At 44.8% G+C, this 15,508-nt stretch overlaps 1 protein-coding gene across 1 annotated transcript in view; it reads right to left on the bottom strand.

The window, feature by feature from the left end:
* The window catches only part of LOC139275664 (POU class 2 homeobox associating-factor 2-like), a 30,567-nt gene extending 16,157 nt beyond the window's left edge, over positions 1-14,410 (bottom strand). Inside the window, exons 1-2 of the mRNA XM_070892832.1 lie at positions 14,404-14,410; positions 12,693-12,925 (exon numbers count right to left, since the gene is read on the bottom strand). Of these exons, the coding sequence (XP_070748933.1) occupies positions 12,693-12,925; positions 14,404-14,410 (240 nt within the window). The remainder of the gene's footprint in view (positions 1-12,692; positions 12,926-14,403) is intronic.
* Between the last annotated feature and the right edge of the window lie 1,098 nt (positions 14,411-15,508).

Raw genomic sequence — 15,508 nt, 5'->3', positions numbered from 1 at the left:
AACTCCCTGCCTAAACCTCTCCATCTCTCTACCTCTCTTTCTTCCTTCAAGACGCTCCTTAAAACCTACCTCTTTGACCAAGCTTTTGGTCACCTGCTCTAATGTCTCCTTATGCGGCTCGGTGTCAAATTGCTTATCTCATAATACTCCTGTGAAGCACCTTGGGATGTTTCACTACGTTAAAGGCGCTATATAAATGCAAGTTGTTGTTGTTGTTGAAAGCAACCTGTTCTTGAACCTCTGATATCTGGTCTAGGTGCCTCAGGCTCTCAGTTTTCTCTAACTCTGTGTGGGCAAGTGCATTTTGTTTTATTGCAAAGTTTAGATTAAGGGGGTAGACGGAGGACACCATCAGGGTTTGAAATTGTGGACAGTTGGCAAAGTAAGTCTCAAAATATCGATTGGACCCCATCAAAATACCAGTGCATCGTGTCAGTTGTGGCTCAGTGGGCAGTGAGTCAGAAGGTTGTGGGAACAAGTCCCACTCCCGAGACTTGAGCACAAAAATCTAGGCGGACACTCCAGTGCAGTGCTGAGGGAGCACTGCACTGTCAGATGTGCCATTTTTCGGAGGAGGCGTTAAACCAAGGTTGCGTCTGCCGACTTCTCAGGTGGACGTAAAAGATCCCATGGCACTATTTCGAAGAGGAGCAGGGGATTTATCCCCGGTATTCTGGCCAATATTTATCCCTCAATCAACATCACTGAAATCAGATTATTTGGTCATTCTCACATTGCTGTTTGTGGGAGCTTGCTGTGCTCAAATTGCCTGCTGCGTTTCCCACATTACAACAGTGACTACACTCCAAAAGGTACTTCATTGGCAGTAATGCACTTTGAAACATCCGGTGGTTGTGAAAGACGCTATATAAATGCAAGTCTTTCTTTCTTTCAGTGCCTTGCCATAACCAGGCCTAGATCAGGAACTTGCTTAATGATAGTCACAAAGCCATATCCTACCAGTTCACATCACGGTTCAATGAAGCCAGTGCATTACCCAAGCTGTTAGAGATTCTAACTCCTGATCGAATCCAGTGCCCATCCGCAATCGTTCTGATCTAAGATCTCAGCAAACACTGGAAGAAAACACACCTAGCTGGCAAACGTCCCTCACACTGGAGTAATTTTCAACCTCACTGTCTGGGTGGTAAAGTGGTGAAAGGGATTATCTGCCACCTATAGAACTTGTCTGGTTTTCATCCCATTGATTTCATAAGAGCATAAGAAATAGGAGCAAGATTAGGCCATTTGGCCCTTAGAGCCTGCTCCGCCATTCAAAAAGATCATGGCTGATCTCCTATCTCAACTCCACCTTCCCACCCTATCCCCATGTGTACCAACTACATTTTCCTACATGAAGTGACCGCATTTCAAAAGTAAAGTGCTTTGGGGTGCCCTGGGGTCGTGAAAGGGGCTATATAAATGCAAGTCTTTCCTTTCTTTTTTAACTGCATGACTGGTACCATCTTCCTGCCTGCTCAAGCGACGTAAATGACCTCACAGCACTCTTCAAAGCAGAACAGAGGGTTCTCTCAGTACATTCCGCCAAAAACAGATTCACGTATCATTTGCTGTGTATGGAATTGTTGAGTCCTTAGATGCTCTAGTAATGATTCCACGTGGCAATGTGCTGTACTTGAACTGTAGTGACCTTAGTCCTTTATTTGTTAACTCCAGAGTGAAGATCACACCTGGTGGCCTGCCTTTTATACTAGGCCAGACACACCTGTACAGGTAACCTGCAAGTCTCCCACTGCTGTGCCCTCTGGTGGCACACCTTGTGATAGGGCAAACAGTAGCCATGTAGGATTCATGACAGGAATCTTGCTGTGTACAAATTGGCTGCTGTGTTTGCCTACATGACAACAGTGACCATACTTCAGAAGTAATCCATTGGCTGTAAAGCGCTTTGGCACATCCTGAAGAGAGGCCTAGGCGTCATATGGATGCAAATTCTCTCTTACTAGAACTGCAGAATCTGTGTTCAAATATTTGAGAAGCAAACAGCAAGGCCAAAAATATAAGCTGCGCAGAATAAGACTGCACAGGCAGAGTTTATATTCTGCTGTGTAGTGTACATCTGAGTTCACATTCATTTCGGTATTTGAAAAGACAATTAAGGGAGACGTGAAATAATTGATGAAAATAGTCCCAAAGATACATTATAACTGCATTGATAATGACTGAAATCAGCACTCTATTGAATTTAAATACATAGGCACTCGGTGCTAATTAGAATGCCTGCAGCGACCCTCTCTTGCCACACATAGTGTCGCTGTCCCGATATCTTGCAACATTCTTTTCTGGGTACAGCAATGCAATGGTCCTGTCTGCACGCACACAGACCTCCTGTACACATGCATGCAGCATTCTGTCCTGATGCACACAGCTTGGTAAGACCAACATTTATGGGATCCACACAACACTGCTGTCTACAATACGCACCCGGTATCCCCGAATGCAGAGACCCTGGCTGGACGCATGCAGCGCTCAGTGTACACAGCATCCCAGAAAGGAAAGAAAGACTTGCATTTCTATAGCACCTTTCATGACCATCGGCTGTCCCAAAGTGTTTTACAGCAAATTAACTACTTTTTGAAGTGTAATCGCTGTTTTAATGTGGGAAACACGGCAGCCAATTTGCGCACAGCAAGCTCCCACGAACAGCAACGTGACCAGCTTACCTGCGTTTATTTCAGTGATATTGATTGAGGGATAAATATTTGCCAGTACACCAGGGATAACTCCCCTGCTCTTCTTCGAAATAGTGCCGTGGGATCTTTTACGTCCACCTGAGAGAGCAGATGGGACATCTTTTTAAAATCTCATCCGAAAGATGACACCTCTGACAGTGCAGCACTCCCTCATCACTGCACTGGAGTGTCAGCCTAGATTGTTGTGCTCAAGTCCCTGGGGTGGAACGTTGAACCCACAACCTTCTGATTCAGAGGCGAGAGAGCTACCCACTGAACCACAGCTGACGGAGCGGCTCCCTGGGTTGATGCACGAGCTTACTGTCTCAATGGTCGCAATTGGATGATATTGCTCTTTGCCAATAGCACAAAACAATAGTGATTTTGAAGTCAATGGAAACTAATTTCACCCCCAATGTTTTTATGTACAACAGCACCCCTGTCTCAAATCATGTACCATCCCAGTCTGAGTCCATAAGGCATCCTTTGTCTTAGCGCGTGTAACGTCTCAATCATAGTGCAGGTTGCATTCCTGTCTCAGTGCATGCTGAGGCTTTGTTTCAACGTACGCAGCACCCCTGCCTCAGTCTGTGGAGTTCCCCAGTCTCAATGCATGGACCATCCTGATCTCAGTGTATTTGCTGTCCTGATCTCACTGCATGCAATACCCCTATCTCAGTGCATGTCCCATTCCAGTCTCAATGAATGCCGGTCTATGGACCCTTGCCTGAGTGCATGCTGTCATAGTGCATGCAGTGTCACTTCCTCAGTGCCTGCTGTATGTCTCAATGCATGCAGCACCCCAATTATTGTACATGGAGAGCTCTCGTCTCAGTGCCCATCATGCCTCAGTCATCACGTATGCTGACTCACTGTATGAAGTCAATGGGCACCGTGTTTGGTGAAACCTGCAGCCCGCCCGTTTTTCGGCGCTCCCCGGGCAGTGCGTGATGTTTTGCCGTCCGCTACCGCCGGGGCCAGTCGGGCGCGAGTTTCATCACGCCTTTGTCGGCGGGAGCGGGAGCGGCAGGCACCGGGAGTTGGCAGCTGCTAGCGGGCGACTCGGGAAACATCGGAGGCCGTGCACCGCGCATGCGCAAGATTTGGAATTTTTTTTGTAATTTCATTTGCTTGATGACATCACTTCTCCTGCCACCGAAAAGAAACTTATAGGTTTTCATTATTGCCGATATACTTTGACATGAGCTCATAACATCTGTCGACTCACATTGTGTCACTAAATCGGTTCTGTCTGCAATGGTGTCAAGACCCTTATAGCACAAGTCCATGGAGCCTTTACTGTATTTCGCACCTCATTTCCGCTTTCTATCCCACACATGCCCTTCAACGGAGCACTTTTCACAAATCTGTAAACTCTTTCTCGGCAGTTTCAATTCCATCTGTAAACTTTTCTGAGGGTCTAATATTGCGGCAGTGTTTATATCTGACCCGGGATGTGCAGCTCTGGCCTGCTCTGTGCTATTGTCCCTACCGTCCAACTTACAGCTAGGTAAGACCACCCTTTTTTCCCAACGGTCTGTCTGGAGAGCAATAGCAGGATCGTACAGGATTCTAACCATCAGACTTGTGTTTTTGGAGACTTCTACATGGGCGGGCAGTATGAACTACCGCCGGTAGTACTTCCCCGAGGAAACACCCGCCGGGCAGTAGTTGGGCGGTAGGTTGGCAGTCCCTGAGGATTTTCCTCAAAAATGTCTGTTTTAGGCAGCATCTCAGCGGCTGTGGGCGGTAGCGGGTGGTAGATTGTCCAAACTCGGGCCCAATGAAAGGGAAAATTAGCGAGATGTGTAATTGGTGGGTAATTCAATATCGCCCATTTATACCATCACCCCGAGTTATAATCCCCCTTGAATAGCACATTCAGTGAGTTGGTCACACCGCAGGTGAAGATTACACAGCCAGATAGGGAATGGGTGACCAACAGGCAGAGCAGTGGAAGGAAGGTAGTGCAGGAGTCCCCTGCGGTCATCTCCCTCCAAAACAAATACACCACCTTGGCTCATCAGGGGAAGGCAGCAGCAGCCAAGTCCATGGCATTGTGGGTGGCTCTGCTGCACAGGAGGGCAGGACAAAGAGTGGGAGAGCTATAGTGATAGAGGATTCTATTGTAAGGGGAATAGATAGGCGTTTCTGCGGCCGCAAACGAGACTCCAGGATGGTATGATGCCTCCCTGGTGCAAGGATGCAGCTACAGCGCACTCTGGAGGTGGAGGGTGAACAGCCAGCTGTCGTGGTACATAGGTAAAAAACAGGATGAGGTCCTACAAGCTGAATTTAGGGAGCTAGGAGTTAACTTAAAAAGTAGGACCTCAAAGGTAGTAATCTAAGATTGCTAGCAGTGTCACATGCTAATCAGAGTAGGAATTGCAGGATAGCTCAGATGAATATGTGGCTTGAGGAATGGTGCAAGGGGGAGGGATTCAAATTCCTGGGACATTGGAACCGGTTTTTGGGAGGTGGGACCAATACAAACAGGACGGTTTGCACCTGGGCAGAACTGGAACCGATGTCCTAGGTGGAGTGTTTGCTAGTGCTGTTGGGGAGGGTTTAAACTAAAATGGCAGGGGGATGGGAATCTATGCAGGGAGGCATAGGGAAGTAAAAAGGGGGCAGAAGCAAAAGGTAGGAAGGAGAAAAGCAAGAGTGGAGGGCAGAGAAATCAAGGGCAGATATCAAAAAGGGCCACATTACAACATAATTCTAAAAGGACAAAGAGTGTTAAAAAAACAAGCCTGGAGGCTCTGAATCTCAATGCGAGGAGCATTCGTAATAAGATGGATGAATTGACTGCGCAGATGGCTGTTAACAGATATGATGTAATTGGGATTACGGAGACATGGTTCCAAGGTAACCAAAGCTGGGAACTCAACATCCAGGGGTATTCAATATTCACGAAGGACAGGCAGGAAGGAAAAGGAGGTGGGGTAGTGTTACTGGTTAAAGATGAGATTAACGCAATAGTAAGGAAGGACATTAGCTTGGATGATGTGAAATCTATATGGGTAGAGCTGCGAAACACCAAAGAGCAGAAAACATTAGTGGGAGTTGTGTACAGACCACCAAACAGTAGTAGGGAGGTTGGGGATGGCATCAAACAGGAAATTAGGGACACGTGCAATAAAGGTACAGCAGTTATCATGGGTGACTTTAATCTACATATTGATTGGGCTAACCAAACTGGTAGCAATACTGTGGTGGAGGATTTCCTGGAGTGTGTAAGGGATGGTTTTCTAGACCAATATGTCGAGGAACCAACTAGAGAGCAGGCCATGCTAGACTGGGTCTTGTGTAATGAGAGAAGATTAATTAGCAATCTGGTCGTGGTCTTAGGGAAGAGTGACCATAATATGGTAGAATTCTTCATTAAGATAGAGAGTGACACAGTTAATTCAGAGACTAGGATCCTGAACTTAAAGAAAGGAAACTTCGATGGTATGAGACATGAATTGACTAGGATAGACTGGAGAATGATACTTAAAGGGTTGACGGTGGATAGGCAATGGCAGACATTTAAATATCACATGGATGGACTACAATAATTGTACACCCCTGTGTGGCATAAATAAAAAAGGGAAGGTGGCTCAACCATGGCTAATAAGGGAAATTAGGGAAAGTGTTAAATCCAAGGAAGAGGCATATAAATTGGCCAGAAAAAGCAGCAAACCTGAGGACTGGGAGAAATTAGCAGAGGAGGACTAAGGGTTTAATTAGGAGTGGCGAAATAGAGTGTGAGAATAAGCTTGCAGGGAACATAAAAACTGACTGCAAAAGCTTCTATAGATATGTGAAGAGAAAAAGATTAGTGAAGATTAATGTAGGTCCCTTGCAGTCAAAATCAGATGAATTCATAATGGGGAACGAGGAAGTGGCAGACCAATCGAACAAATACTTTGGTTCTGTCTTCACTAAGGAAGACACGACTAACCTCCTGAAAATACTAGGGGACCGAGGGTCTAGCGAGAAGGGGGAACCGAGGGAAATCCTTATTAGTCAGGAAATGGTGTTAGGGAAATTGAAGGGACTGAAGGCCAATAAATCCCCAGGGCCTGATAGTCTGCATCCCAGAGTACTTAAGGAAGTGGCCCTAGAAATTAGAAATAGTAGATGCATTGGTGGTCATTTCCAACATTCCATGGACTCTGGTTCAGTTCCTATGGATTGGAGGGTAGCTAATGTAACCCCACTTTTTAAAAAAGGAGGGAGAGAGAGAAAACAGGGAGTGGGGAACATGCTGGAATCAATTATTAAAGATGTAGTAGCAGCGCATTTGGAAAGCAGTGAGAGGATCAGTCCAAGTCAGCATGGATTTATAAAAGGGAAATCATGCTTGACAAATCTTCCAAAGTTTTTTGAGGATGTAACTAGTAGAGTGGATAAGGGAGAACCAGTGGATGTGGTGTATTTGGACTTTCAAAAGGCTTTTGACAAGGTCCTACACAAGAGATTAGTATGCAAAATTAAGGCACATGGTATTGGGGGTAATGTATTGACGTGGACAGAGAACTGGTTGGCAGACAGGAAGCAAAGAGTGGGAATAAACGGGTCCTTTTCATAATGGCAGGCAGTGAGGTGCCGCAGGGTTCAGTGCTGGAACCCCAGAAATTTACAATATACATTAATGACTTAGACGAAGGAATTGAGTGTAATATCTCCAAGTTTGCAGATGCGAGAAGGATGTTAGGAGGCTGCAGGGGGACTTGGACAGGTTAGGTGAATGGGCAAATACATGGCAGATGCAGTATAATGTGGATAAGTGTGAGGTTATCCACTTTAGTGGCAAAAACAGGAAGGCAGATTATTATCTGAATAGTGACAGAATAGTAAAAGTGAAGGCGCAACGAGACCTGGTTGTCATGGTACATCAGTCATTGAAAGTTGGCAGCAGATACAGCAGGCAGTGAAGAAGACAAATGGCATGTTGGCCTTCATAACAAGAGGATTTGAGTATAGGAGCAGAGAGGTCTTACTGCAGTTGTACAGGGCCTTGGTGAGACCACACCTGGAGTATTGTGTGCAGTTTTGGTCTCCAAATCTGAGGAAGGAATTCTTGCTATTGAGGGAGTGCAGCTAAGGTTCACCAGACTTATTCCCAGGATGGCAGGACTAACATATGAAGAAGGACTGGATCGACTAGGCTTATATTCACTGGAATTTAGAAGACTGAAAGGGGATCTCATAGAAACATGTAAAATTCTGATGAGTTTGGACAGGTTAGATGCAGGAAGAATGTTCCCGATGTTGGGGAAGTCCAGAACCATGGGTCACTGTCTAAGGATAAGGGGTAAGCCATTTAGGACCGAGATGAGGAGAAACTTCTTCACTCAGAGAATTGTGAACCTGTGGAATTCTCTACCACAGAAAGTTGTTGAGGCCAGTTCATTAGATATATTCAAGAGGGAGTTAGATGTGGCCCTTACGGCTAAAGGGATCAAGGGGTATGGAGGAAAAGCAGGAATGGGGTACTGAAGTTGCATGATCAGCCATGATCATATTGAATGGTGGTGCAGGCTCGAAGGGCCATATGGCCTACTCCTGCACCTATTTTCTATGTTTCTATGATATCTATATCAATACATGCAGGTTTTAAATAAACGTTCTGCTGCATTTCACTACTTGGAAAGGAAATGCTCTTTGAGGGGTTTGGTAACAAAAAACACAGTGGTTTAAATGGAACATTGGAACAGGAGGAGGCCATTCAGCCCCTCGAGCTTGCTTCGCCATTCAATGAGATCACGGCTGATCTGCGATCTAAATCCACATACCCGGCTTTGGCCCATATACCTTAATACCTTTGTTTAACAGAAAGTTATCAATCTCCAATTTAAAATTAACAATTGATCCAGCATCAATTGCCATTTGCGGAAGAGAGTTCCAAACTTCTACCACCCTTTGTGTGTAGAAGTGTTTCCTAATTTCACTCCTGAAAGGTCTGGCTCTAAATTTTAGACTATGCCCCCTAGTCCTAGACTCCCCGACCAGCAGAAATAGTTTCTCTCTATCTACCCTTTCTGCTCCCCTTAATATCCCAAAAACTTCAATCAGATCACCACTTAACCTTCTAAATTCCAGGGAATACAACCCTAATTTGTGTAATCACCCCTTGTAACTTAACCCTTGGAGTCCGGGTATCATTCTGGTAAACCTACACTGTACTCCCTCTAAGACCAGTATATCTTTCCGAAGGTGTGGTGCCCAGAATTGCTCACAGTGCTCCAGGTGTGGTCTAACCAGGGCTTTGTACAGCTGGATTTAAGTTCTAGGGCATAAGTTTGAATCCAGCTCAGACAGATGAGGCCAGAGTCTCCTCTCTCTGATGGGTGCAATGATAGCATGTAAAATGATTTGGGTCAATTATAATCCACGTGGACACACAGCCCCACAGTCCATAATTCAACAGTGAATTGGTGGTCCGATTCAGATAGGCTGGTGTGGGAGAGGGAGAATTGTCACACTGCTGCGATAACGGAGATGCTTGGCTGAAGCTGATGTACAATGCTGCAAATTTAGGCTACACCTTACCTGGATATGTTTTGATGCTAACATTGGATGGCAACGATGCAAATGTTTCTATTCTTGAACAGTAAAGCTACCTCGGTGATCGCAACATTGGAGCGATTGAGTGGATTGGGCCTGTAGTCCCTGGAGCTTAAGAGAGTGAGAGGTGATCTCAATGAAACATACAAGATTCTGAGGGGGATTGACAGGGTAGATGCTGAGAGGTTGTTTCCCCTGACTGGAGAGTCTGGAACCAGGGGTCACAGTCTCAGGATAAGGGGTCGGCCATTTAAGACTGAGCTGAGAAGGAATTTCTTCACTCAGAGGGTGGTGAATCTTTGGAATTCTCGACCCAGAGGGCTGTGGATGCTGAATCGTTGAGCATATTCAAGACAGAGATAGATAGATTGTTAGACTCTAGGGGAATCAGGATATAGGGATTGGGTGGGAAAGTGGAATTGAGGTCAAAAACCAGCCACGATCTTATTGAATGGCAGAGCATGCTCAGGTGTATGGCCTTCTCCTGCTCCTAATTCTTATGTTATTAAAATTCACACAAGAGAAAAACAGAGAATATACATTATTAATGATTGATGCCATTACTCTGTATAAATTGCTGGAAATCTGAACCCAAAAGCAGAAAAAGCTGTAAATACAACAAGTCAGTCAGCATCTGTAAAGGGAAGAGACAGACTAATGGGATCCCTTCATCAGAACCCCAGACAATTTAGAGTGTCTGTGCTCTCAAGTATCGTAAGATAAAGTCACTCAGCCTGTGCAGCCTCACAGTCCCACAACACATCAATTGACATAGAATAAAGTTATCATAAACACAACATGGACTTTGGATATAATTCAACCAACCCTGTTCATCAGGGTATTTGGAAGAAGTTTGTATTCTATTGAATGTTGTGGAAAATAAATCGCTACATGCTGAAGCATGTTACTTGGGTGATTATATTGGCACTTTGTTAAGAAACAGAAAGGTCTTCCGATAGGTTTTTTATTTTTTTGTTAATGATTTTTAATTTTAGGTCTTCGCCCCTCCGTGGGCCCGACTCCATCCTCAGCGGCACTTGGGCGGCAAGCGCCTCTGCCGCCGAGAATGAGACCGGCCGCCTACTGCCGCCCAGATTGGCAGCATAAGTCCCTCATTTGCCGCCCACCGACTTCAAGGGACCTTCATCATGAATATCCTGCCGAAAGTACCGTCAGGTACCTCGGCGGCCATCGGTGGCACTTTGGGCCGCACTTGGGCGGGCGGGGGCCTTGCCCAAATTTGGCTCCTATATATTTCCATGAGATCACCTCTCAATCTTCTAAACCCCAGGGAGTATAGGCCCAATCTACTCAATCTCGCAATAATAAAATACATACATATCTTCTTTTAAATTTTCAGCAAGGTAGCTGATTGAAGTTTGCTCTATCAGCCCCGGTGTCTGACAGGCCTGGAAACCCATCATTGTATTGCAGAACCTCCAAACCAAACGTTGGAGAAATTTACACATGTCCATTTTCTATTCTGCCTGCATGGAGCGAACATTCTCCCCACTTACCTCGGCTCAGAGAATTTTTAGACACGGCTTAACAAAAGCCAAGGTTTAGAGACTCCCGAATGTGTGTAGGGTTACTGGCTGCAGTAAGACTGCACACCCTCCCAGCACAGGACAACGCTAGGTTGCTCGCTGCCATTCCAGCTTAGACTAGCTTATCTAGTGGGACTTTGACTTGCAGGGTTACATGAAGTTGAGTTGGAGGCATACCTTTGCCAGTGGTAAGTCGACCCCCACCAGGTCCAATCGATGAGCCAAACTGACTGATTATTCATTACCAGTTCTGACGAAAGGTCATCGATCTGAAACGTTAACTCTGTTTCTCTCTCCACAGATGCTGACCGAGCATTTTCTGTTTTTATTCATTATCAGTGCCCTGAAATTCTAAGCACCTAGCTCGCTCTAATATTAAATTACCTGTTACGCCACAGAGCATTGGCTCTGTCCCAATCTCCCATCATTATCCCTGTCATCTTACAGCCAACGCAAATGCAAAGGGACCCTGCTTTCCTCCTCTTTCTGCTTAGGTCATTAAAGTGACTACACTTCAATGTACTTTATTGGCTTTGGGTATTGTTAAAGGCATCATATAAATGCAAATCTTTTTCCTTCCTTCTTTTTCATTAGACAACTGACTGGTTTTAAGAAAAACTAGGTGGACTGGATGAGCAGGATTGCGTGCAGCACAATTCAGGGAATACACTGGGCCCTATCCTCCTGACTGCAGCATGGACGCACCCTATACCCCATGGAATGTTGGCTCATCAGTTGGATGTGCGAGCCTGTTCACAGAAGTCTCCTCCAGATTGTAGCAGAACCAGGCAGTCGTTCCACACACGCTTGAAAAACAACCTTTGGCAAGGGCCCCAAAGGCGTAATTTCCTTGGGGCAGCATTTTGACCTTGTTTTCTGTGAAATCATTTGAGAGTTTGCATATCAGCCCCAGTATCTGGATCTAGTGAACTGGCCTTCGGGAGGGCATCCAAATTTTGCAGCGATATTTGAATGTCATTTGCGAGAGACCAGATTTCCCGGTACTGGCACTGCATGCTTCGTGGCTTCGCTGTGACAAATATGAAAATAAATTCATTCAACGTCTGAGCTGGGAGCTGATTGAAAAGAGATAAAGCTCCCAACTGCACAAATATTCTGATCGTTAGACACATCCGCAATAAACTTCCAACTGGAATTATCCCAAATTCGAGGCTGCTGTCTACTCATTTCTTCATCATTTTGTTCCTCCCGTAGTTTATACAAAAAAACAATTATTTCTATATTCCCCATTCCAATGGTGTTATTAATCCATCCATTTGTTATCGCGGTTTAAAGATTATTTCCCAGAAATGAGAATGGGCAAATAGTTAGCTTCTTATGTTATTAATAATATAATTTAACATAAGCGTATAAGAATTAGAAGTAGGAGTAGGCCATGCAGTCCCTCGAGCCTACTTTTGGGTAATATGCATTTTACCAAAATTTAGTCATTTGTAACATAGCTGTACAGTCATTTTCACTTCTTATTAAAACATATAAAAATATTCCCATTTAGTCTTCCAACAATAAATTAACTGCTCACATAGAAAATGGAAATAGACTAACAGACAAATGGGAAAGGTGACAGGATATAATTTGAGGATTTTACTCCCCAATTCAACTCTTCACAAATGAGATAAAGCAAATGGCGCAAAACAAAATGTAGTTGTTTTAAGTTCAAGTAGACATCAAACAGCCAGGAAGGTTGTTTGTACTTTCGTTCAGTCTAGCAAGGCGAGCCTAGCCCAGGTTGCATGCAAACAAATGGATCTGTTTCACCGCAGATCGGTGGTCAGAAGGAAAGGTTCAGGGGACTGTGATGGAAAATTACAGGAAGCCTTGTTCCTTGTTCCTGTCTTATTCCTATTCGAACAAAGGAACCACTCACTGTACTCACGTTATACTTGAAAGACACATTGGTCTGTCGTGACCGTTTCTCTGCCAGCAGGTCTTTGACTGTGTGCTTGACACGGACTCCTTGATAAACACGTTTCGAGTGTTCCGAGTGAACTGTGAAAAATAATAACAATATAAGAGGGAAAATAGCACACAGATAAGTCCCATCAGCAACTCGAGAGCCCAGTCTCCCTGTGCGTCCTGCTTGCAAATGGGATTGACAGTGAATGCCATCTAGCATTTAAACATTAACAAAAATATAAGCAAATGCATTGCACATATACAAATATAGGAGCAAGTAATTTGTGGAAGGGACAATTTAGTTGTGGTGATCAGTGCCGGTCAGCTTGAATGTGTTTTCGCACACCTGCACTCTCCCCAGCAAGGGTCAATGGACAGCAAACAGGAGCGGGAACACAGGGCAAATCTTCCCCTTCCTATCGAAGGGCACCAATGCAAAGTATAGTGCCCCAAGTGCTGCACAGGCTGAGATAAGGTCATTCAGCATGGGAATTGAAATTTACATGCAAGTGTGTAATTGCTGTGTAATTTACCTTTTACATAGGTATATGTATGGAGTGATATATAGATAGATTCTCACCAATCATTATTTTTTAATTCTGTTTTTAAAATTTGTTCCGGGATGTGGGCAGCACTGGAAAAGCCAGCATTTATTGCCCATCCCTAATTTTCCTTGAGAAGGTGGTGGTGAGCCGCCTTCTTGAATCGCTGCAGTCCGTGTGGTGAAGGTGCTCCCACAGCGCTGTTCGGGAGAGAGTTCCAGGATTTTGACCCAGCAATGATGAAGGAACGGCCGATATATTTCCAAGTCAGGATGGTGTGTGACTTGGAGGGGAACGTGGAGGTGGTGGTGTTCCCATGCACCCGCTGCCCCTGCCCCTCTAGGTGGTAGAAGTCACGGAGCCGCCGAAGAAGCCATGGCGAGTTGCCGCAGTGCATCGATTAAAAGACATGTGTCCATTTCGCACCAATTCCAAACTTGCTGTGTGAATTTGGAGACAGGGCTCAATATGATTCTGAACAGAGGTGATGTGAGACTCCCAAGGCTCACTCTGCTGCTTGCCATCAAAACCTGGTTTACACAATGTTCAGGGAACCCACTGGGCACTTTTGAAACTATCAGACGCTAACTTCAATGCTGAGAGAGGATGCGCCCCCCCCAGCAGTCTCTAAACATTTTAACTGCTGTTTAAGGAGCTGTAGCTACACTATAAATAGGGTACTGCTTGGTGCAACCCACTTACACCCTCTTTATAAACAGCTTTGTCTGATACAAATGAGAATATATGGGCAACAGCGAGGTGGAAGAGTGTAAGAATTATCAATTTCTTTTCATGCCACATGTTTGGCATTGTTAATAAAAAATGATTTATTTTTTAAAAAATGATTTTCTTGGAGACAATGATCAGGGCCTTTAGTTATTTAGGTTAAATTACTTGAGCTTCTCTCAACCATTCCCAGAACTGGTTGGCTGCTGTCTGGAAAATCTCATTACCATGCAGTTTCAGTTTTTTTAAATTTCAGATTTCCTGCATTTGTGGTTTTTGTTTCGATGCCAAATAAAAAATAATTGTCTATTGTGATAGAATAACAGAGGGGTAGTGTCATCAATTGTAACACAGGTTTAATCTAACAACAAAAATGACTGGTAAAGTAAAGTATTAATGGAACAGGCAGTTATAAAAACTTACCGTCCATTTCCCGGCTTTATTCATGGTGATTATAGCGCCCGAGAAATGTTTGCACCTCACTCAGCAAAATTCATCAGCTGGGTCCTGATTGTGGAGCGTAGCGCTAAGGGAGGCGGTACATACCTCTCTTAGGGCAATAGACCGGCTAGGTAACGGAAAATCGGAGCACCCTAAGAGAGGCTTTTGTAGCAAAAAAAAAAATCGCAACTAAAAACACAGCAAACATTCCCAATACCTTAAACACCCCACAATAAGATACATCACAAAAAATAAAACTAAACAAAACAATTAAACTTAACTCATTCCCAATTCCTTCACTCACCGAGACCGGGACAGCTCTGGTTTTCCAGGCAGTCCCACCACGGCGCGATACAGAGCGCTATAGGTTCAGTGCACAACAAATTTCACCGTGCAGTCAAAACCGGTGACGTAGCACACCGGCCCGACGCTCCCGGGAGGTGCTGCTCTGCGCCCCCGCCAAACCGGCAACTAATTTGCCGACGGGGCGCCGGAAGCTGGCTGCCCGCCCAGAAAGCATTTTCTCCGCCACGACCGCCCTTCCGGGCCGCAAACAGAGGCGGCAACATAACGAAAATCCAGCCCCAGTCACCAGAGAGAGTACCACACTCCAAGCTAACATAGAACGTGAAACAGTTCTCCCACCCATTATTAATGGGACTGTGCCCGCCGACAGCAATCATGTAAAAAATAAACAGAAACAAAGAAAATTAAAAGAAATGTCTAAATGCACATGTTAACTGTACAATTTATGCAACACTGGGCAAACCCTTGAACTATTCTGTTTTAATTGTTACATCTAACATTAAACAGCACCACTAAGAAGAGTGGTGCACAAAATTCCCACGGTGGCAAAATCAGCAATGTGCCAGTTCCTGAGAAAGGTGTGTTCCCACTCCAAGCACTGACCTGGGTACTAAGAGGCACAAGGAACAAAATTGGTGAAGCGTCAGTCATCTTCTTATTGGACGATGGGGGAAGTCCCACAGGACCCTTTCAAAACTCTATATAAATGCGAGTCTTTATTTTAACGCATTGCAGTTTGAGAGGTAGGACATTGGCTAACTGCTGGGATGAGAATACAAAT

This window comes from Pristiophorus japonicus, chromosome 11 (assembly GCF_044704955.1).
Source record: "Pristiophorus japonicus isolate sPriJap1 chromosome 11, sPriJap1.hap1, whole genome shotgun sequence".
NCBI lineage: Eukaryota > Metazoa > Chordata > Chondrichthyes > Pristiophoridae > Pristiophorus > Pristiophorus japonicus.
This window is presented reverse-complemented; position numbering and strand designations above follow the sequence as displayed.